This window comes from Nyctereutes procyonoides, unplaced genomic scaffold (assembly GCF_905146905.1).
Source record: "Nyctereutes procyonoides isolate TBG_1078 unplaced genomic scaffold, NYPRO_anot_genome, whole genome shotgun sequence".
Classification (NCBI taxonomy): Eukaryota; Metazoa; Chordata; class Mammalia; order Carnivora; family Canidae; genus Nyctereutes; species Nyctereutes procyonoides.
The window spans coordinates 68,950,154-68,974,853 of NW_026575046.1; the positions used below are offsets into that span (position 1 = coordinate 68,950,154).

Sequence of the window (24,700 nt, forward strand, 5' to 3'; positions counted from 1 at the left end):
ATGAAAGTATTGAAGATAAAAATGTTAGCATATAAAACAATTTAGCCTTTTGTGTTTAAGGCATTTGTACAGATAAATTTCAGTTTCCAGTTAAATGAATTATAAAATTATGCATACCAAAATTATCTGCTGCTTTTTCATCAGAACCTAATAACATATGTTATTTATTTTTCCTTAGGCCTGCCTAATTTTATATTACAATGGCTTCCTTTAACCTTTTTTTTTAATGTAAATTCACTTGGAATTATTTTATAATTTGCTAAGAAAATTACCTATAGATAACTGAATTTGCCAGTATTTTTACAGAATTATCCTTTTTAATTTGGAAGACAGACATATAAAATACTGAAATTCTCTGGTACCCATTCTTATTATTTGACCAGATAGCTGCATAAAATGTTTGTAGTTAACAGAACAAAATGAATAAAACTGTAGTGCTAATTACTGGATAAAGGAACTTTTTTTGTTTTTTGTTTTTTTTTTTTACTACAGTTTCCTTTTGTATCATGGCAGGAAAAAGCATCAGAAGTGTTTGTGTGCATATGGCTACATATATGTATACGCACTTACTTTTGAAAAGAAACTGTGCTTATAATCTTTAATGATTATCCTTTTGAATGCTTAATAACCCTTTTGGGTATTTAGTTTTTAAAATGAATTTTGCTCGGATACCTGGCTTCCTCAGTTGGTAGACCATGTGACTCTTAATCTCAGGGTCATGAGTTCAAGCTGCATCTTGGGCATAGAGGGTACTTAAAAGAAATTTTCTTTTCAGATTCATTGAAACTCAAGGAGAAACAGACTGTAACTTGTCTCATTAGTCTGAATCCCAGAGCTCTCATTTTTTCATCACCTGATATTTTCTGACAGATGATTCTTTTTAGGGCTACATGTGGAATGGTGCATATAAATCTCAATAATTTGTGAGTATTTAAAAATTATTTTGATAGACATTTGCATCATCATTCTTCCCATTAGGAAATGACATTTTACCTCAGAATAACCTCATTTACATTAGGCTATGAATGATAGATTAAGTCTACATGCCTACTAGTTTATACTGGATTTTTGTCTAGAAAGAATAATAAACTTGTCCATAAACACTTTGTCCCTTTAGAATCTTACTCATATTTTCTGTTTTAAATATGAGTAGCAAAAAGTATAGAGCACTCAAACTTTTAGTAAGACTACATTCTCCATTAAAAAATGATTTTTATATTCTATGCCATGTATGCCTTTTCATTTCTAGGCAGGAGTTTGTTGATGCTTATGTGGATTACATATTCAATAAATCAGTGGCTTCCTTGTTTGATGCTTTTCATGCGGGCTTTCATAAGGTCTGTGGAGGAAAGGTCCTTCAGCTCTTCCAGCCAAATGAACTACAAGCAATGGTTATTGGAAACACAAATTATGATTGGAAGGAACTGGAAAAGGTAGGGGAAAACAAATCTATAAAATTGTTTTAATGGAAAGGCAAAAGGAAAATATGGTCTTGTTGATGGAAAATTTGCCCTCTCACTGTTTTCCACTTTACACTATTTATTGCAGTCCTATTTATAGGAAAACACTGTACCCTTTTTACTCCACAATGAATTTTAGTTGTATATGAATTAGATACTAGATTTTTGTATTTGTGGTAGTGATAGTTTTCATTGGAAAAATGTCCTTTATGACAGAGATCAGATAAAGGTCTCAGCTAAAACTTAAGTTTTCATTCTGCCCAGTCATAGGAAAACCATTATGCAAAGCACACACATTGCTTTAAGGTCATTGTTTTTTGTTTTGTTTTGTTTTGTTTTGTGATTACTCTCAATATTAAATTTTTTAGCAGAAAGTAAATAATCTTCATGATCTTCATTACTAGTGCCTTAGCCAATAAAGGGATCTTTAGGAAGACGATTGGGAATTTTTAAACAACTTTTTTCTTTTCCTTCTTCTCTATACAAAGAACTCTCAGGTATTTCCTCAGATAAACATTGAATAAAAAGTGCTAGGTTAGATCAGCTTTGAGAAAGATGTATGCAAGTTTAATTGATAACTTTTCCCATCTTTGTAATCTAGCAATCTCTGATAGATTTTTTTTGCATTAATAGTTGGATACAAAGCATTGTGAACTTTCATACATTGCTGGTGGAAATACAAATAGTATGGCCACTTTAGGAACAGTTTGACATTTTCTTATAAAGTTAAATATGTACTTACTACATGACCTAGCAGTTCCACTCTAAGGTATTAAGTCATATTCACACAAAAATCTGTAAACTAGGGGAAATGGGGCATTACTGTTTAATGAGTTCAGAGTTTGAGTTTAGCTGAATGAAGAATTCTGGAGCTGGATGGTAGTGATGGTTGCATAATGGTGTGAAGTGATTTAATGCCACCAACCTGTACATTTAAAAAGAGTTTAAGATGGTAAACTTTGTTACAGGTATTTTACCATAATTTTTTTAAATTTTGTTTTTAAAAATCTGCAAACATGTCAAAAAGTAGAAACAACCCAGATGTCCTTCAGTTGAGTGAATGGATAAACCAACCTAGGGTATATCCATACAGTAGAATACTACTGAGCAATAAAAAGGAATACACTAATGATATATACAGCAACAGGGATGACTCTTAGAGTCCTATGTAGTGTGAGGAAGCCAATCTAAAAGGTTTATATACTTTACAATTCCGTGTATAGGACTTTTTGAAAAGACTAGGGAGGGAGGGACTTTGTGACAGCAGAGGGTAACACAAGAGAGTTCTTTGGGGTGATGGAAGTGTTCAGTATCCTGATGTGGTAGGTATACAAGTCTGTACATGTGCTTAAAAGTCCTAGAACCAGAAAAAGCCAATTTTACTGTGTAATAATTTAAGGAATACATTTTTTAATTTAAATAATTATGACTTCTGGTTGAACATACTAGAATAAAAACGTTTATCTCTCTTCCTTTCCAAAATGTCACTAGAATGACAATAAAGGAATAAAAATAGAAATAGAGAGGGACGCCTAGGTGTCTCAGTGGTTGAGTGCTTGCCTTCGGCCCAGGGCGTGATCTTGGAGTCCCAGGATTGAGTCCTGCATCAGGCTTCCTACATGGAGCCTGCTTCTCCCTCTGCCTTTCTCTCTCTCTCTCTCTCTCTCTCTCTCTCTCGAATAAATAAATGAAGTCTTTTAAATATATATTTCTAAATATTTCTAAATATAAATATTTCTAAATATAGTCTAAAAATATTATTAACCAAGGGAAAAAATAGTTTTGGAAGACAGAAAATGCATGGATAAGTTGATGAATGATTAAAGCAAAGAAAATGGAATTCTAAGCCTCCTGAGAGGGTTTTTAAGAGGCAACCCATTTCACACCCTGAAATTTCTAAAAGGGTCAGGAATTGGTACATTGTGTTGCTGTAGTGGCAGTATGCTTGGTTAGGTTAAAAGCAATAGAATTACTTCAGAGCTAATTTAAGAGATTGTTAGATTCCTCAGGTTCTCTCTCTGACCCAGTAAAGGACAACTCTAGGGAGAGCCACAGAATCTGGGAAACCAAGAACTGAGGAAAGCTGATAGGCAAGCTTAAATCCTTCAGGAAGGAAATTGAAGATTTCCTTTTTGGGGTTAAATTGATCTGCTAAAGAGAAGAAAGCTGTACTGACTTTAAGGAGACCCCAGTGGAAATGGATTCCACCTCCAATCACCCTAAAATGAAAAAGATACAATGGCTTCTCATCACACTTTACATCCTACACAATTTGTCCTTTTAGCCTCCTCTCCTGTCATTTCTTCTCACTTAAACTACTTCAGCCTTAATGGCCTCTTTGCAGAGCCAGTCTTGGGGCCTTTCTATTTGCTATTCCCTGTGCTTGGAACTCTTTTCACCTTGATAATTCCAAAAGAGTTCTTTCTCTTACTTCCTTTGTCTTTATACCTTCTCAGAGACCTTTAATGGCTAACTTACCTAAAATTGAGTGTGCATATACACCCACACCCATACCCTGTCTCCCTTCCCTGCTTTATTTTCTCTTTGAATTTGACTTGTCTTTTACCATCTGTGGCTCCTTCCCCAACTACATTGTAAGCGCCATGAAGGTAGGATTTTGTCTCTTTGTTCACTACTATATTCCCAGAGCACAGAAGAGCACTCAGTAAGTACTTAAAACCTCACTTGATAGAAATATTCAGTAAGATGGTTTAGTTATTTAGTGTACTTAGTATATTTGGTTTCTTCCCTTGTATATGTGATTCATTTTAATTTCAGTAATTATGATTTGTGATTTTAAATGCTTTCTTTCATCAGGACTGTGTACATATTTCCCCAGAAGCATTTAGAAGTTTTTTTAAAAAAGGAAAAAAACTTTAGCCATCCTTCTTTCATTCCCTACTAACATGCTCACAGACTATAATTCATATTCATTAATCCATTAACTGGTTGCTAGAATTTCAGCCATTTTCTCCAAACCTGTTTACAAATAAATAGCAAATATTTTGTAGATTTTAAGAGATTAGTTATTGAGATAATCATGGCTACAAATAACCCAAAATTTAAAAAAAATTAAAAAACAAACAACAACAAAAAACAAATAGCCCAAAATTTAAGAAGGCCATTAGCAGCAAATACTTATTGAGCCCCTACAGATACTTAGTAACATGCAAGACATTAGAGAGACATCAATAAATAAGATTGAAATGTGATTTTTGCCCTGTAATATGGTAGACATGAAATAATTTGACTCTGATGAGGGCAGCCCCGGTGGCTCAGCGGTTTAGTGCCGCCTTCAGCCTGGGGCGTGATCCTGGAGACCTGGGATCGAGTCCCACATCAGGCTCCCTGCATGGAGCCTGCTTCTCCCTCTGCCTGTGTCTCTGCCTCTCTCTCTCCTTCTGTGTCTCTCACGAATAAATAATCTTAAAAAAAAAAAAACTGATGAATACAAAGGAAGAGTGTTCAGTGAATACTATATAAAGAGGAACTTATACACAAATCTGGGAAAGCCTCTGAGTAGATGGTAGTCTCTACAGGGTAAGTAAGGACTTGGTTCACTGCAGTTTCCCCAAGTGCTCCAGATTTTGACTAAAACTCTGTTGAATGAATCATGAGTGAATTTGGTGACATTTAACCTGAGTCCTAAAGGATAAGTAGAAATTAGCCTGATGAACAAAGCAAGAAGGAGGATGGATGTATCTAAAATAGGTCTAGGTTGAGGGAACAGTGTCCAAAGGCCCTAATGCTGGAAGGTTCTTGTTAAGAACTAAAAGTTAAGGCCAACTGTGGCTGGATTTTATTTTATAAAGATTTTTTATTTATTAGACAGAGCAGGAGCGAGGGTTGGGGAGCAGAGAGAGAGAGGGAGAAACAGGCTCCCCACTGAGCTAGAATCCTGATGCGGCTCGACCCCAGGACCCTGGGATCCTGACCGGAGCTGAAGGCAGGCACTTAACCGACTGAGCCACCCAGGCGCCCCAGTGGCTGAATTTTAGAGAGCACTTTACAGTTTAAGATTTACTAATGTGCTTCTCTCTACCACAACTTTTCTCTTAATGCTAGTATATTTTTTAAAGAGAAGTACCCTAGCTCCATTGCTGCAGATTACCCCAAAGTTTAGTGGCTTAAGGGACACCTTGTGGCTCAGTGGTTGAGCATCTGCCTTCAGCTCAGGGCATGATCCCAGGGTCTGGGGATCCAGTCCTGCATCAGGTTCCCTAGAGGAACCCTGCTTCTCCCTCTATGTCTCTGCCTCTCTGTCATGAAATTAAAAAAAAAAAAAAAAAAGTGTAATGTTTTAAAAAAATTCAATGGCTTAAAAGTAGCAGTGAACATTTATTTTCTCGCTTTCTGTGAGTTAGAATTTCAGGAAGGCTTTAGCTGGATGCTTTTAACTTAGCAGTCTCTAAGGTTGCAGTCAAGATACTGATTGGTGCTTTAGTCATCAGAAGACTTAAGGATAGATTCCCTTTCAGGATGGCTCACTCACAAGATTATTGACTAAAAGCCTAGTGTCTCACCACAAAGATCCCTCCATATGGCTCTATGATTGTCCTCTTGAAATAGCACCTGGCTCTCCCCAGAGTGAATGGTCAAAAAGAGGTTGAAGCCACAGAGTGTTTTATGATTTAGCCTCAGAAGTCATGTATTTCTCCTACCCACAGTATCTTAATGATTACATAGTCAGGCCTATACACTGTGGGAGGGGCTACACAAGGCCATGAATAGCAAGCAGGAGACAGATCATTCGGGGCCATTGTAGACACTTGACTACCAAGAAAATCTGTCAGATACAAGACAAAACTAACATCACTTAATATTAATGAAGGATTATGTTGTTTTAGAATACAGAATACAAAGGGGAGTATTGGGCAGAGCATCCAACGATAAAAATTTTTTGGGAAGTATTTCATGAATTACCATTGGAAAAGAAAAAACAATTTCTGTGTAAGTATTTCTAACTGTACTTTGTTTTATGGGAAATTGAATTAACTTAAACTTATTTTCATAGGAGATTAATTGATTCAGTTTGTTGGATAAGGTTCTTTCCTTATAGTATTATTCCAAGGTACTGTTGTTAATTTTCAATTTGAGTAAATTTTTGATTTGCGTTGTGTTTTGTTTTGAAAGCTACATTCAATTTGCCTCAAATAAAATTGGTTCTTTCAAATGAAAACAAACTGTTACACTGATTACAATCAACTGCGGTTGTAATTCCTTGTAGAATTTCTAAAAAGATCTTTAGAGGATAGCTTTTTTCCTTTTTTTTCTTTTGGCTTCCATATCAAAACTTTGGGAATTTCTGTAGAAAGAACTTTTTCTAGGACTTAGTACTTATTTATATCCTAATTTCTATGTGTCTTTCATCTGTCAGATGTGGGTTCTAATTGAATAACACTCCCTTTGTGGGGTTTTTTTACTTAAATTTTGTTAGTTAACGTACAGCTCAATATTGGTTTCGAGAGTAGAACTCAGTGCTTCATCACTTACATAAAATTCTCGGTGTTCATCAAAACAAGTGCCCTCCTCAATACCCATCACCCATTTAGCCCATCCCTCACCCGCCTCCCTTCCAACCCTCAGTTCTCTATTATTAAGAGTCACTTAGGGCTTGTTTTCCTCTCTCCTTTTTCTTTCCCCCTTTCCCATATATTCATCTGTTTTCTTTACTAAATTCCACATAGGAGATCATGTGGTTTGTCATTCTCTGACTTATTTCGCTTAACATAATACTCTCTAGCTCCATGCATGTCTTTGAAAGTAAGATTTCATTTTTTAAAATGGCTGAAGAATATTCCATCGTGTGTATACACCACATCTTTATCCATTCATCAGGAAATGACACTCCATTTGATATTCCTGCTATTGCCAAGAATCTTTTGGTCAATCCCTTTTTGACAGTTGAAATGTGAATCTTACTTAGTTAGATTATTTTGTATATTCTAAGAATGACACGTCATTCAAGTGATTTGAGTTTTGGCTGTCCATTATAAATTTTTGTTCAGAAATGCCCAAAAAAACATTAAAAAGGGAATAATAATCAAACCTACATTTTGTATTTGATATATAGACTAAATGGCTTTTTCCAAAAGAATGGCTCTCAAATGTTTTGTCAAGAATAATAGTCATTTATTCATCAAACATTTTTTAAGTGCTAACATTAAGATTACACTTTTAAAGAAAAAATATTGTATGGATGCATAATTAGTATGTCTCAAATCATGCTTCCATAAATCTGGTTAGGCTTCCACATTACATGTTAATAATGTAGGGATGCCTGGATGGTACAGTGGTTGAGTGTCTGCCTCTGGCTTCAGGGCTTGATCCCAGGGTCCTGGGATCTGGTCCTGCATCAGGCTCCCCCACTGGGAGCCTGCTTCTCCTTTTGCCTGCCTCTCTGCGTCTCATGAATAAATAAAATCTTTTTAAAAACAAAAATTAATGTAAAGGTTTGCCATGGTGATAGTACTAAGTACCTTGGTACTCCACATTGTTTTGATAAGAGTGGTTGGCTGAATGATTTTTTTTCTTGGTAGTATTTTTGACAGGTAGTGATCGAATACCTATTCTTGGTATGAAGAGTCTAAAACTAGTCATCCAGTCAACAGGAGGTGGTGAGGAATATCTCCCAGTTTCCCATACCTGTTTTAATCTTCTGGATCTTCCAAAATACACCGAAAAAGAAACTCTACGCTCTAAGCTGATTCAAGCAATTGATCATAATGAAGGCTTCAGTTTAATATAACTTTGGAAATAACTAATCAGTTTATTGCAAAAGCATTAAACTAATTATTTGTGTTTTTCTTGTGGTGATGAATTCAGCAAGGTGACAGAGGTACTTATTATAATAATTCTTACTTGCAAAATGTTCAATGCTATGAGTATTCATGAAAGCCAAAAAATATTAAAGGAAATGAACAAACTGTTAATATTAGACTTAATGTACAGAACCATGGATTTTTTTTGCCATCTTCCAATAAACATACAAGTATTGTGAATACATTGAAGTTTTACTAACATGAGTTTTAAGAGTTTGCATATTTCACAAATGATCTGGTGTGTGAATGCATGGAAATGTTGCTTAATTTTCAATCACTGAGTGAAAAACCTTTATCTTTGGCCTGCAATAGTCATTCAATTATTTTTTCATTTTGTAAATAATGTTAAGTTTTGTAATAAAATAGTTATGTTCTGATACCAGTACAGTTTCTATGGTTGTAATTGAACTGAGCTGACATTTAAAAGGTTTAATAATTATGATTAAATCTTATGAGAATCTATAAAAGCAAAAAATTAGCATGATGAAACACAGTTTTTGCTTTTTTACTAGAATAAATATCCTTGTGCAAATCTAAATTACAGATAGGAATTATCTAAATAACTTGTAGTTCTTTGCTTTTGTGAATCTGGAGATGCTACTGATAAATGGGAGGTTATCAGAAAGCTTAATATTTAGTACTGGAAAAAAGTTGTCCTATAGCTGCCAAGAATAGAAACTGGCTACTAGGAGAACCAACTGCTGGCTTATAGCTTCCAAAAACTACTGATGCTGCAGGTTGGTATTTATTTCAGAATTTTCAGTGCTTTAGAATTATTTCCTTGAATTTTTAGAAACAAATCTTAACACGATTTTTATGGTGCTGATGCTTAGTTATCTCTTGTGATGAACTGTAACAGTGAGTTGATGCAACACATGTGACTTTCTGCTATAATGCAAATATTTATTTTTTAAACTTATTTTTTAAAATGCCGTGAAATGTTTAAGTAATAAAGATTTATTGGTTTAATATTTAACCTTTCAGTGGTTCTCATAGAAAATTCCAGATTCCTCAATGTCTCAGGGAAAGGTCTTTTAAATTTTGGATTATTTCTGTTCCCACAGTTTTACAGAGGTCTCCAGTTTTCTTAGCTATATTCCAGAGTCCATAACTCCTCTGAAAATAGTTTGCATATCTCATTTTGCAGCAAAACTTGAATTGTTGAGGCTTTTATATTATATGGGACTATTTGTACTTTTTACTGTGGTTTTCTAGGTTTGCTTTACTTAGTGTTTGAGCTTAGGTGCTCCTCAGACTCGGTTAGGGCGCTTTAAAAATTTCATTAACATTCAGGAGCAGCCCAGGTGGCTCAGTGGTTTAGCACAACCTTCAGCCCAGGGCGTGATCCTAGAGACCCCAGATTGAGGCCGTCAGGCTCCTTGCATGGAACCTGCTTCTCCCTTTGCCTGTGTCTCTGCCTCTCTGTGTCTCTCATGAATAAATAAAAATCTTTTAAAAAAATAAAAAATTTTTAAAAATAAAAATTTCATAAACATTCATAATCCCAAAATGCAAATGAGCCCAAGGTTTTTGGAGAGATTTTGGACCTATACTTTTCAATTTAACTTAAGAATTCCCAGTAGTAAGCCATAGGGATCTCTTCATATAGATGGAAGCCCTTAACAGTATTCTCACATATGATAATTGAGCACAAAGTAACAGTCTCCCTCTGAAAACTCTTTATATTGTTTCCCTGTGCATCCATTTCTTAAGGGTAGTGATTGTTCACATTGAAAACACATGAAATGTATATGTGTCATATGGTTTTTCTCTTTAGTAATCTCTATGCTTATGTAGCTGATCTGTGAAATAGCCACTTTGGATTAATAGATGGATTTCTTTGAACAAATATTTTAACAAGAACCTGGCTTCTTATCCAGAAGCACAACAGTACAAGGCTTAATTTAGGTAAGTCTGATACTCTTCTCCCTCTGTTGCTGCAGACATACAGTAAGTAGCATTAATAAGGAGATTAATGGTGGAAAACTAAAATACCATTTAAGACTGTTCAAGTTATTTCCTTTAAAAAATAGCAAGAGGGGTGCCTGGGTGGCCCAGTTTCAAGTCTTGATCTCAGGGTCTCAAGTTCCATCTCTGCAGTGGACTCCACAATGGGTGTGGAGCCTAGTTTAAAAAATAGCTAATATATAATCTTGAGCTTTGTAGATTAAAAGGTAAGCAAATACTGAGTTCACTAAATTGTAAGGACTATAATGGAGTTGACTGTAAATGAGAAAATATCTGGCTTCCATTCAGATCTAGTAAGAGCGATTATGTGTTTGTAGCTCCTGGATTCAGAATTCTCTTTAAAATTTTATACCTTGAGCAATGTAATTTAACAGAAAAAAGTCAAATGACAATTTTAATAGACTTTTTAAAACAGTGTACAAGTATAAAACACTGGTTTTGTATTTCAAAAGTTGGAGGAAGATATCCAGTCATTAAACAGTCTACAAAACATATGCCAGTAGATTACATAAAAGACTATGTACAATATAAAAAGAGCTGAAAACAGTCTTCACTGTAAAAATAATTTAAAACAAATTTTTCAATTTAAAATATCATCTATAGCACAAACACACATCATGCAAATGGAAAACTAAATATACTGCATTTTTTAGTGTAGCCAAATAAATTCAGATTGAAACATCTTTTAGGTAGGGAAATAATGGCCATTCAATAAAATTTTTCTCTCTGGCAGTAATGGTCCTGGCTGGATATTTTATCCTTAAAGAACAGCTATATTTCAAACCCTTTTTAAAAACTGTAATAAATACTAAAGCAACATTAGGAAGAATACTTTATAATGTGGGAGTAATGTGGGGGAAGGTGTGGAAAATAAATTGCTCTGTGCAATTTTATAAAGTATGAACTTTTTTTTGAAAGGCTAAGAAGCTTCTGCAGCTGAAAAACTTTGATCTCTAGTTTTAAGGCAGGCTAAGCTTTTAAATAAAGATGTTATAGGAACTAGTTTCATTTACTAACTATTCTATTAAAAGTTTACCATGTTCATCTTCATAATACCAGGCTAGCAGTTTGATGTCTATTAAACAAATCCTCCCAACAGGAGACATGTACTTACTGGCTGAGTTATAATTAACATCTCAGTACTTTGGAACCGTAATCAGTGGCCTGTTGCTCTCCTCATTAATGGAAAAGAAAAGCAGCGGTCCAAAATATTACACTCTCCCCAGATGAAGTACCATTATTATAGATTCATAAAGGCTTTGCATATTCACATATGGGCAGTTTAATACTTGTGGGAAAGAAGCAATGCAAGCTCTACCACAGTGATAGGTATATTTAAACAAGGGCAAATATTCTTGAACCTAAGGGTACCTAGGCAGGGACTATTGTTTCTAAAGCAATTGAAACATTTCCAAAGCATTTATTTTTTTTCAGCTTAGTTTTAGGAGCCAATATAGACATTACATGTCCACAGGAAGTACAAAAGCCATCTTCAACAATACAGTATTCCTGAAACTCTTAGCACCAAGTCTTACTTTAAAAAGCAAGGACAACTGAGTGCTCTCCCACATATTGTTGACTTCCCTCTATACATACTGCATGTCATGAAATTTTTAAAAAGTTAGCTGCCACAAGTTTTGGAAAATGCCAGTGTTTAAAAATAGGTAATTGTGTGCTAATAAAGAATCAAAAGTTTAGCAGAACAGACATTTAAGGAGTTCAAACCAATGTTACAAAGAAAAGTGTGAAAATACCATTCTTTGGTCTAGATAAGCTGTTCCCTTTACATTAATTTAACATTCCAATGGCTTTTTGAAAACTTTAAAATGTTGAAATTCACTAGGCAAGAACAAAATTATATATACATATGGATGTATCATACAAATGAACCTTTAAAAGAAAAGTCTTGACCAACATGTGATTAAAGATACTTAGTACCCTTCTTTTAAAAAAAGTTAGTGTTGAGTGTACAAGTACAGAAATAAGAAGTTAAAAGTTATCCATGAAAAAACAATATTTTACCAGTCTATAAATATTACACCTTTCTGGTTTCCTTGCTCTGTTGAATTCACAAGTAAACATTCATTTTGACATGCTGAAATTCCTAATGCTGGTGGAACAATTCCTGTACCTGGACAATTATTACATTATGATTTGTTTGATGGATAGTTAGTATCTGTTGCTTCCTGTTTCATGGATATAGCTTCATTGAGTGCCTCTTGATCACCTCCATCAATTCCAAATCCAGTTCCTTCAGCTCTCTCATTGACATCAGCTTCATCTTCCAAACCATTGTAAAATTCTTCAATCTCACTTTCATCCTCCAAGTGTTCTTCTAAACTTGGACTCTGGCAGGTTCCACTATCACTGTTACTGCCACAAGAACTAGAGGATAAGACGTCATCTTCAGAGTCTGAATATACCTCAGCGCCATGGAAAATGTAACGATTTGGTGGTAAAAAGAGATACTGGTTACCTGAAATACAGTAATAAAAGTGAAATGGTAAGTTACTCCCAGTTTTTAAAGACAGTCTGATTATAGGTTCCAGCTCTGCCTTTTAAACCTGAGCATTATTACGAGGGGGCTTATTACTGTAGCGTTCTTCAAAAACAAGCTGCTAAGTGCTCACTCCTAGCTGCAAATCTTAGTTCTGCCACCAACCAGCTTTATAAATTTGGGGAATTAAGCTCTATGCCTCAATTTCCTCATCTGGAAAAGTAAAGAACTATGTTCAATGAAGGGTTACTTAAGGAAATCCTCTGAACAGATCTCATGATCTAAAATATCAAGGCCGGCCTACATTACTCAATTCATGTTCACTGAATAGAACTTCTCTAACGCCTGTATTCTATCTTCAAGACACCTTCGTTATTTTTATTTAACTTTATGAACCTAGAATTAAAAGGTTTGATTCCATAATGGCTTTACCACCTATTTAAACATGTAGTTTGCAGCAATGGCATCACAGGAAAAGTTAGACTCTCAAACCCCACCACCCATCTACTGAATCTGAATCCTAGACATATTCAAGTATGAGAAACACTGATCTAGCATTGGATGTTAAACTCCAATTCCCTCTCAAATTTGCATTCACAGTTTAAGATGTGACCTTTGTTGGTAAGGACAATTCTCTCTCCCCTAAGCTATGGATCCAGGTTAACAGCACCTGTTAGTAGGAACCTTAAATATTAATAGTGAGGCCAGCCCAGTGGCTCAGCGGTTTAGCGCCACCTTCAGCCCAGGACGTCATCCTGGAGACCCATATTGAGTCCCGCATCAGGCTCCCTGCATGGAGCCTGCTTCTCCCTCTGCCTGTGTTGTGTCTCTGCCTCTCTGTGTGTTTCATGAATAAATAAAATCTTTTAAAAATAAATATATTAATGGTGAAATGTTTTCTACCTTTGAATTCATAAGACAGAGTAACTTCTAACTCATCTGTTTCTTATAATAAATGTCATATTTATTGCACCATATGCCAGAAGGATTCACAAAAGCCTGGCTAATAATTGATCTGAAGTAGATCTTATCTGAAGATATACCTAGGTTTCTCTTTAAAATGGCTTTCAAACTTTGTAAGATCATGACCCAGGTTCTCACTTTACAACAACCTAATATGGGTGTATAAAAATTCTGATATGAATCCACAAAATTGATTTCACATTCCACTACATCACAAATTACAGTGTGAAAACCACATGTTTCCTTCTATTTTCAAAGAATACACAGTACTCTTCAGTTTTCTAAGCTACTTAATGTTAATTTCCATGATTGGATGAGAGTACCTGTATTCTAGCTAAGAGGAAAACCTATCTGGAATTTCTTAACCTCATTCTTTTAAGGGGCCCTTGCACATGGCTGTGTCCACTTTTCTATAGTTTTTGGCCCATGCTTCTATTTTTTTTTAAGTTTTTATTTATTTATGATAGTCACACAGAGAGAGAGAGAGAGAGAGAGAGAGGCAGAGACATAGGCAGAGGGAGAAGCAGGCTCCATGCACCGGGAGCACGACGTGGGATTTGATCCCAGGTCTCCAGGATCGTGCCCTGGGCCAAAGGCAGGCGCCAAACTGCTGCGCCACCCAGGGATCCCGGCCCATGCTTCTAAAAAATGCTTAAGATTTTATTTATTCACGAGAGAGACAAAGAGTGAGGCAGAGACATACAGAGGGAGAAGCAGGCTCCCCGTGGGACTCGATCCCAGGACTCCAGGATTGATTACAACCTGAGCCAAAAGCATACAGATGCTCAACCAATGAGTCACCCAGTTGCCCTAAAACATTATTTTCATTCTGTGTTAGCCCCTCTGATGAACATTATTTCTCAGCCCTTGAATCTCATACCTGTTTGGTTCTGCCTCTTCTTGGGAACCATCAAGACAGATTTAAAGTTTGCCTCATATATGCTCCCACTTTCTTTTCAGCCTTGATCTTACCAACAGAAAAACCACAAAAAATTTAAGGACTACTGTGGTAATTTGTTTCTAAAAGCTGGAATTTTACACTCTACATGTTATCTTTTTAAATTCTCACAATGCTGAAGTGTATGCTATTTTGTTCTCTTTTTAAGATTTAAATTTATTGATGAGAGAGACACAGAGAGAGGCAGAGACCGGGAAAAATCAGGCTTCGTGTGGGGAGCCTGATACGGGATTCTATCCCAGGACCCTGGGATCACAACCTGAGCCAAAGGCAGACCTCAACCACTGAGCCACCCAGGTGCCCTATTCCCATTTTTCTAAAGATTTATTTTAGAGAGAATACAGGGGAGGAGGGTGGAATTAAGAGAATCCTGAAGCAGACTCCATGCTGAGTGTGGAGCCTGAAGTAGGGCTCAATCTCAGGACCCTGAGACAACAACTGACAACAACCTCTTGAGCTGAAATCAAGAGGCAGTCGCTTCACAGAGCCACTCAGGCGCCCCCTCCCCCACCCTGCCAGTTTTCAGATTAAGTAATTTTGCCCCAAGATAGATCTGAGAACTCGGGTCTAATTCCCTTTTAAGTCCTAAATTGATAGACAAAAACCTGAGGACTGCTCCAGGTTTTAATCTTTGTTTCTAGGGACAAAGAGTTTTTGGTGTTTTACCCATCTGTCAAAAAAAAGATACTCAAAAGAAATCTCCAATACAAAAGTCTTCCAATACATAGGCAGACTTTGTTATATAGTAGATTCCAGTACTTACCTAACAGCAGTTTTAAGTAGCTCCATGCACAGTGTGGGGCTTGAACTCAGGACCCTGAGATTAAGAGTCACATGCTTGGGGCAGCCCAGGTGGTGCAGCAGTTTAGCGCCACCTTCAGTGCAGGGCCTGATCCTGGAGACCTGGGATTGAGTCCCAGGTCCGGCTCCCTGCATGGAGCCTGCTTCTCCCTCTGCCCACCTGCCCGGTCTCTCATAAATAAATAAAATCTTAAAAAAAAAAAAAAAGTCACATGCTCTACCAACTGAGTCAGCCAGGTGCTCCTAAACAGCAATTTTCCTATTTTTGACTCTTGTCACATTTGCAAATATAAGCAGTCTTCTATGCTTTTCCTAGTTTCTCCTGGGAAGATGTCCCGTTTTAACTCCTTACTTACTGTTCAAGACCAAAGTCAGAAGTTAGGTTTTGGAAAACCTTCTATATAATCCCCTCCAAGTAGCATCTATAGTTCTTAAGATCATCTATTTTGTTTAATCAGCTATTTTTATAATTATACACAAACATTAACAGACTGATCACTGTATATCCAGAACTTAAAACAGCCTGCCTGCCTGGTATGGAAAAGGCACATTGGCTTATTCAAATAAACAAATGATTAGAACAAGTAGTAATATATTGACATAAAATGTCAGTTTACACCATATATTGTAAATGGAATGGGATAGAAATGTTTTAAGTTGTACAAGATTGTTATGTCTAAGAATTCTTTAAGATTTTATTTATTCACGAGACACACAGAGACATAGGCAGAGGGAGAAGCAGGCTTCATGCCCGGAGCCCAACGTGGGACTCGGTCCCGGGACTCCAGGAGCACGCTGTGGGCCAAAGGTGGCGCTAAACCGCTGAGCCACCCTGGCTGCCCTCCACAGGGAGCCTCATGTGAAACTTGATCCCAGGACCCAAGGATCCTGGCCTGAGCCAAAGGCAGATAGATGCTCAACCACTGAGACACCCAGGTGCCTTAAGAATTTTTTTTTTAATAGGATTTTTCACCCTACTCCTTGGTAAAGAGTTCCGATGTGTTATTTTTTTTTTTTAGGACTTTATTTATTTATTCATGAGAGACAGAGAAAGAGAGAGAGAGACACAGGCAGAGGGAGAAGCAGGTTCCATGCAGGGAGCCCGACATGGGACTCAATCCCAGGCCTCTAGGATCACACCCTGGCCGAAGGTGGCGCCAAACTGCTGGGCCAGCGGGGCTGCCCAGTTCCTATGTGTTGTGTGTGTGTGTGTGTGTGTGTGTGTGTGTGTGGTCTTTCTATACACTAATAATGAAGTACCAGAAGGGGAAATTAAGCAATCCTATTTATAGCTGCCATCAAAGACTAAAAGACCTAGAAATAATTTTAACCAAGGAGGTAAAAGACCTATATTCTGAGAACTGTAAGACACTGATGAAAAGAAACTGAAGAAAACACAAATTTAAACACATTGTAATTATTACTATTAAAATGTCCACATTTTTTTATTAGTAACATATTTTTTTAGTAACATTTTTTTTTTTAATTTTTATTTATTTATGATAGTCACACAAAGAGAGAGAAAGAGGCAGAGACACAGGCAGAGGGAGAAGCAGGCTCCATGCACCGGGAGCCCAGCGTGGGATTCGATCCCGGGTCTCCAGGATCGTGCCCTGGGCCAAAGGCAGGCGCCAAACCGCTGTGCCACCCAGGGATCCCAGTAACATATATTATTATCCAAAATAATCTATAGATTCAATGCAATCCCTATCAAAATACCAATACCATTTTTCACAGAACTGGAACAATGACTCCAAACAGCCAAAGCAATTTTGACAAGGAACAAAACAGGAGGGATCATGCTCCTTGATTTCAAACTATTCTACAAAGCTACAGTAATCAAAACTGTATGGTATTACCACAAAAATAAAACACATAAATCTACGGAAAAGAAGACAGAGCCCAGAAATAAACCCAGACTTATTGGTCAATTAATTTATGACAAAGGTGGCAAGAATATGCAATGTGGAAAAGACAGTCTATTCAATCAATGGTGTTAGGAAAACTAGAAAGCTCCACACTGAATGAAACTCAACCATTTCATACCACCACACACAAAAATAAACACAAAATACATGAAAGACCTGAAAATTCAAACGAACTACACTGTGATGCCTAGGTGGCTCAGTGGCTGAGCATCTGCCTTCAACTCAGGTCGTGATCCCAGAGTTCCAAGATCGAGTCCCGCATGGGGCTCCTGCATGGAGCCTGCTTCTCTCCCTCTGCCTAGGTCTCTGCCTCTCTGATGAATAAATACAATCTTTAAAAAAACAAAACAAAACTGGGACTACATCAAACTAAAATTTTACACATGAAGGAAACCTACTGACTGGGAGAAGATACTTGGCAAATGACAGGTCCAAGTAAAGGTTAACATCTAGATTCTACAAAAACTCCTATAAAAAAACACCCAACTGGTTTAAAAAATGGGCAGAGGCCTGGAATAGGATAGGGGCACCTAGCTTGCTCAGTCGGTGGAAAATGTGACTCTTGATCTCGGGGCTGTTGAGTGTGAGCCCCATACGGGGTGTAGAGATTATTTAAAAATAAAATCTTAAGAAAAAATGGACAGAGACTCCAAATAGACATTTTTCCCAAAGACAATATACAGATGGCCAACAGACACATGAAGATGCTCAACATAACTAACCATCAGGGAAATGCAGAATGAAACCTCAATGAGATGACCTAACACTTGACAGAATGGCTATTATCAAAAAGACAAGAAATATCAAGTGTTGGCACAAATATGGAAAAAAAAGGGACCCTCGTGAACAGCTGGTGGGAATGTACATTGGTGCAGCCACTATGGAAAATATGGAAATTCCTTAAAAAGTCAGAAACAGAAACCTAGAAATAAAAATAAATCCAGCCATTCTACTTCTGGGTATTTTCCTTCAAAGAAAGCAAAAAACATGGGGCACCTGGATGGCTCAGTCTGTTAAACTCTGCCTTCAACTTGGGTCATGATCCTTGAGTTCCGGGATTGAGCCCCACATCAGGCTCTCTGCTCAGCCCTCTGTCCCTGACCCTGCTCATGCTCTCTCTCAAAATTAAAAAAAAGAAAGCAAAAAGCTAATTTGAAAAGATCTGTGTACCTCTATGTTCACTTAAGTATTTACTTACAACAGTCAAGATATGGAAGCATCCTAAATGTCCATCAATAAAGGAGTAAAGATGATGTGTTGTATATACCCAATGGAGGGACCACCTGGGTGGCTCAGCAGTTTAGCACCTGCCTTTGGCCCAGGGCGTGATCCTGGGGTCCTGGGATGAGTCTCATATCAGGTTCCCTGCATGGAGCCTGCTTCTCCCTCTGCCTGTGTCTCTGCTCCTCTCTCTGTGTGTCTCATGAAAAATGGATGAGATCTTAAAATACATACATACATACATACATACATATATATATATATCTCCAATGGAATATTACTCAGCCATAAAAAAGAATAAAATCTTGCTTTTTGTGAAAGATGGACCTAGAGGATGTCATGCAAAGGAAGTCAACTCTTTTCCGGCTGGATCCACGGAGGGTGCAGAAGAGAAGAAGGTTCCTGCTGTGCCAGAAGTCCTTAAGAAAAAGCGAAGGAATTTCGCAGAGTTGAAGATCGTCTGAGAAAAAAGTTTGCCCAAAAGATGCTTCCAAAGGCAAGGAGGAAGCTTATCTATGAAAAAGCTAAGCATTACCACAGGAATACAGGCAGATATACAGAACAGATTCAAATGGCAAGGATGGCAAGAAAAGCTGGCAACTTCTACGTGCCTGCAGAACCCAAGTTGGCATTTGTCATCAGGATCAGAGGTATCAGTGGTGTGAGCCCAAAGGTTCGAAAGGTGTTGCAGCTTCTTCGCCTTTGCCAGATCTTCAATGGCTTCAGTTAACATGCTAAGAATTATAGCATATATAGCATGGGGGTACCCAAACCTGAAGTCAGTGAATGAATTGATCTACAAGCGTGGTTATGGCAAGATCAATAGGAATCAAATTGCCCTGACAGATAACACATTGATTGCCCAATCTCTTGGTAAATATGGCATCATCTGCATGGAGGATCTGATTCACGAGATCTATACCGTTGGAAAACGTTTCAAAGAAGCGAACAACCTTTTATGGCCCTTCAGATTATTATCTTTTCCACGCGGTGGAATGAAGAAAAAGACCACTCATTTTGTAGAAAGTGGAGATGCTCGCAACAGGGAAGACCAGATCAATAGGCTATTATTAGAAGGATGAACTAAGGTATCTACCATGATTATTTTTGTAATCTGGTCAGTTAATAAATGACTACTTTCAAATGAAAAATAATAGTAAGTCAGAGAAAGACAATACCATATGGTTTCCTCTATATGTGGAATCTAAAAAACAAAACAGACTCAAAGAGAACTGGTGGTTGCCAAAGAGGAAGGGAGGGTAGAATGTTGTAGTAACTTTGTATGATGACAGTACTACACTTATCATGTAAGCATTTCCTAAGCATTTCCTAAGGTACATAATCTCTATGCGGTACTCTTGCATGTTAACTATATTTCAATTAAAACAAAAAACTAGGTACCTGCTATTCCTAATATTCTATTGAAAAGGATCAAAGATGTTTTCTAGATTTGAGACAACAGAGCATAGTGGTTAAGAGGACAGGCCCTGAGGATAGACCTGGAATCCAGTTTGGCTCTTCCATGTCCTGTTACCTTGCACAGGGTACTTAACCCCTACGACCTTCAGTATCCCCCACCAACAGCAGTGAAGTAATAATAGTTCCCGCCTCTCTGAGATTAAAATCAAATAATGTATATAAAATAAAACAGCTGCCCTCTGGTAACCATACCCAAATCTCAGTCATCAGTTTTACCAGCTAAAGCTCACCAGACAATGGCAGACCACAATAGATTTCCCAATTTTCTTCTCAATTTAATGCTTACCTTCTCATTCCCTGAAGAAACATAAGATACAGAGAAGACTTAAATACACTATTTCTTCCCTTGGTTTATTGTAAGATACCACTGTTTATCCTTTCTCTAGCTTAAATTCTCAATTTTACAGTTTCTCTAAACACAACTGTTGATTTAGCTATAAATAAAGCTACCTTATCAGTGACCTTGCAAAAATTGCTTATATCTTGGAAATATTTTGTTAAAATAAGTATACCTTCAAAACGGTAAAATAATTATACCTTCAGCATTTCCTTACCATCAAGCCGTTTGCTAATCTGCTCCTTTGCAAGTCTAGCTGGCCAGCACTTCCTCACCGGGTCAGCAACTGAAGTTCTTTCATTTTTCTCCCCAGTATTACAGCCAACATTCTTCAAATCCGGACTTTCCAGCTGTTCAGTGACACTTTCAATGTTCCTAATAGAATTCTGTCCGTCCTGTGATTTTTCTTCCATACAATCTTTTGATTCGGACACACCGGGATCATCAACATTACTCTTAGTTGCTTCGTCTAAAAGCGTAACAATCACTGAAGAATCTGGTGGTGAAGTTCTTTCTGGTGAACTGGAGTCTTCTGAAATATTAAGAGGTGTGGGTGGCAACTCTGACAAATGAGCCAACTCTTTTTGTGTTCGTGGAGGCTTTTCAGTGATTTCTGAAAGCTTTACAGGGTTGCAGCAAAGTTTGGCATATTCACCACCTAACCTATGACATAATTCATTTATTATGACATCACAGTCTCCAAGAAGCTCTACATCAAAATGCAGATGAGGCAAAGGTTCTCTATTTATTAATATCTGAGGCACTTCATGGGGTATGGAACCTAAAAGAAAGATGAAAGATACATTAGAAAAAGGGAAGGAAGCTAACTTAAGAAAGCCACAACAAATGTTTTACACAAGAATCTAACATGCTCCCTATAATGAAAAAAGAAATGCACCACTACTCAACCAAGCAATCACATTTTATCAAGATATCAAATAAACATTAGTTAAGCATCTTCATAAAATTTCAGGTCCTGTTTCCCATCACCTGATTATTTCTGAGCAATCTTCTCAGACTCTTCTACCCTGTACCTCAATTTCCTTGTCTACATAATAGGGATAACAGTACTTTTTCACAAGGTTGTCAAACGCATAGAAAAGCTCTTGAATTCAGAGAAAAAAAAAGGGAAAAAGAAAAGCTCTTGGCACATAGTGATATTCTATCAAAACAGCTCCTGATAAAGCATGTGTAAATTCATTTAAATCTATTTTCCACTATTATATACCTGTATCTTACATCTTTAATAAAAAATTACCTTTGCCTATTAGCAACACACTATTATACTGCCCCACAGAAAGCTTTTAAGAATTTCGGGACGCCTAGGGGGCTCAGCGGTTTAGTGCCTGCCTGCGGACCAGGGTGTGATCCTGGAGTCCCTGGTTTGAGTCCCACATGGGGCTTCCTGCACAGAGCCAGCTTCTCCCTCTGCCTATGTCTCTGCCTCTCTCTCTCTGGGTTTCTCATGGATAAATAAATAAAATCTTAAAAAAAAAAAAAAAAAAAAGAATTTCTCAGGCAGCCCCAGTGGCGCAGCGGTTTAGTGCCACCTGCAGCTCGGGGTGTGATCCTGGAGACCCGGGATGGAGTCCCACGTTGGGCTCCCTGCATGGAGCCTGCTTCTCCCTCTGCCTGTGTCTCTGCCTCTCTCTGTCTCTCATGAATAAATAAATAAAAATCTTTTAAAAATTTCTCTGCTTAAAAAAAAAATTGCTTACCTTTAAAGAGAAAAAAATTACTCAAAAATGAAGGAGTTTATTCATTAAATTTCATTACAAATTATCCTATATTCTACTGACAAAGAATTTCACAGCTCTTTTGGGGAGACGACTGAAACTGATAAAGCCATTACATATTGGTAGGGAAAAGATACAGAATTGTAGAGCTGAACTCCTGTTTCTTCCAACTGTTTGCTCTGGCTCTCTCTATGATTGCTCGTGTAGGATTCTAATTTAATTCTCTGATTAAGAGTTTGATATTCTGGGTGGCGCAGTCAGTTAAGCATCCAACTCTTGGTTTTGGCTCAGGTGGTCATCTCTGGATCGGAGATCAGTCCATGTGGGGCTCTGCACTTAGCACAGGTGTCTGCTTGAGATTCTTTTCCCCCTCCTTCTCCCTCCTCCTGTTCCTTCCTTCTGCTCTCACATGCTCTAAAATAATAAAATCCTTAAAAGTTCAATATTCTCTCTCTCCTCTCTCTCTCTCATCTTTAGGGCACACCTGATGTTAATGAATTAGTCCCCTCTAACTTCCTCTCCCCTTGCTTCCTCACTAGAGGGAGAAAAGAAATAATATGAGAGCACATGTTAAATATTCCTGAGAGTAAACAGGACTTAAAATTGTATTTGAGCATTTTCATATACAAACACCCTTATAGGTAAAACTGATCCACATACAATGATTTCTTTTTGAAGGTTTTATTTATTTATTCATGAAAAACACAGAGAAAGGCAGAGAGACATAGGCAGAAGGAGGAGAAGCAAGCTCCATACAAGAGCCCAATGCGGGATTCAATCCCTGAACTCTGGGATCACGTCCTGAGCCGAAGGCAGATGCTCAACCACTGAGCCACCCAAGCATCCCCCACATACAATGTTTAGGACAAGGCATGACTGTTACTTTTTTGAGACAGAGAATCCTAAGCAGGCTCCACACCCAGCACAGAACCTGATGCAGGACCAGACCTCATGACCCGGAGATCATGTTCTGAGCTGAAATCAAGCGTCAGATGCCCAACCAACCGAGCCACCCAGGCGCCCCAAAACATGACTGTTATTCTTATAAAAACAAGACTATATTGAGCCCCCAAATTCTCTAACATATTACAATTCTATAGATTACATTCATATCTAGCTATACATTTGAACTTATTAAACCTAATACCAACTAAATTTGAAAGATAAACTATAATCTAAGACTAGAAATAACAAAGATTAAGGACTATTTCCTAAGCATAGGTGAATTAGCTGAAGCTAACTCCTGTCATATAAAAAATACATTCTGCTAAAAGTTGAACTATTTCCCTTTGTCTTAATTTTTCATATACATCACACCTTGACATTACTTCTCCTTTGATAAGCCTCTCCCACACCCCCTACATCAAAATGTCATATTAACCAATCTTCGTGAATGTTGAGTATCACCTAAAAAGTAAAGTTTGGCTCTTCACCACTCTTTAACCTGAAAGAGAGTAAGATCATTGGGTCCACTGTACAAACCCCACAACCTATGGCCATCTATACAGAAATATTCTCTAAAAATCATCAGCTACTTACTTGGAATTAGTGCTACTGGTCTTACTTTCAGGGAAGACCCAATTACAATGAGGAGATCAACTTCGTCTTTGTCATACTTCATGGCTCTATGAAACTGCTCTGGTAAATTTTCACCAAAAAAGACAATCTCTGGTTTCATGATAGCAAGTGGCTCATCAGCTGGGCACCTAGGACAACGAGGAACCACCTACGTGTTCCAGATTTTGGTTGAGATTGGGGGGAGGGGGGAAGCCCAAGTTAGAAATAGTCAACATTTACACACTTCGCAAGAACACATTTCAAAATTATCAAGCGGAATCACTATATTGTACACCTGAAACTAATACTGTATGTTAACTATAGAATTAAAATTAAAAACTTAAAAAACTAGAATTCCCACGTAAAAAAAGATGTGTTTTCAAGCTGAAGTGTGGAAGCATATGAAAAAGTGCCGTGTACTTAAATACTTAGGGGAAAAAAATTATCGAAGAAAACAGAAAAGCTGTGGATAAGTAGTAGGGAAAACTGGATACAACTCTCAATGGCAATGCCAAATGACTTTATCAACATACGATCAAATACAAAGATGTTAATATCTGAGTATGTAGCTATTATAATGTCCAGGAAGACACCTACATTTGATATTTAAGAGTCCACAGCAGATCAAGCATCTGTATATATATATGCACAGGACTTAATCCTTTAAAAAATGTAAGAAATTAGCTCTTTTTAATATGCTATTCTCCACTCATAATTATGTATAATTAACTATATATGCAGCTAAGCACATGTAATTTATATCTGGATGATTTTTTTCTCTGTCATTATTTTCCTGAATTTGTTTTTTGGGGACAGTGATCGTACATAAAATACCTTTTATAATAACTTTTTAAATATTTTAAAGGATTACCAAAAACTAAATTTAAGATTCAAAATCTGACAGGCACTAAAAAGGGAAAGTAAGAGAAACTTTTTTTTTTTTCTGAGAAACTCTAATATATCCAACACTTCAC

General features: G+C 37.2%; 2 protein-coding genes and 1 pseudogene across 11 annotated transcripts in view; 2 read left to right on the forward strand and 1 right to left on the reverse strand.

The window, feature by feature from the left end:
* The window catches only part of HERC4 (HECT and RLD domain containing E3 ubiquitin protein ligase 4), a 137,140-nt gene extending 127,883 nt beyond the window's left edge, over nucleotides 1-9,257 (forward strand). For 6 of the 8 annotated variants that reach the window (XM_055324895.1, XM_055324894.1, XM_055324896.1 and 3 more), the window contains 3 exons: nucleotides 1,250-1,433; nucleotides 6,308-6,410; nucleotides 8,000-9,257. In XM_055324895.1, coding sequence (XP_055180870.1) covers nucleotides 1,250-1,433; nucleotides 6,308-6,410; nucleotides 8,000-8,208 — 496 coding nt within the window. In that variant the 3' untranslated portion in view covers nucleotides 8,209-9,257. The remainder of the gene's footprint in view (nucleotides 1-1,249; nucleotides 1,434-6,307; nucleotides 6,411-7,999) is intronic. The other 2 variants (XM_055324900.1, XM_055324901.1) reach the window with 2 other exon arrangements.
* Nucleotides 9,258-10,615: 1,358 nt separating this feature from the next.
* SIRT1 (sirtuin 1) overlaps nucleotides 10,616-24,700 on the reverse strand; it is a 30,831-nt gene continuing 16,746 nt past the window's right edge. For all 3 annotated transcript variants that reach the window (XM_055324904.1, XM_055324905.1, XM_055324906.1), the window contains 3 exons: nucleotides 23,709-23,895; nucleotides 20,651-21,214; nucleotides 10,616-12,725 (listed from right to left, as the gene is read on the reverse strand). In XM_055324904.1, coding sequence (XP_055180879.1) covers nucleotides 12,397-12,725; nucleotides 20,651-21,214; nucleotides 23,709-23,895 — 1,080 coding nt within the window. In that variant the 3' untranslated portion in view covers nucleotides 10,616-12,396. The remainder of the gene's footprint in view (nucleotides 12,726-20,650; nucleotides 21,215-23,708; nucleotides 23,896-24,700) is intronic.
* On the forward strand, nucleotides 16,850-19,704 carry LOC129509440 (60S ribosomal protein L7-like; annotated as a pseudogene).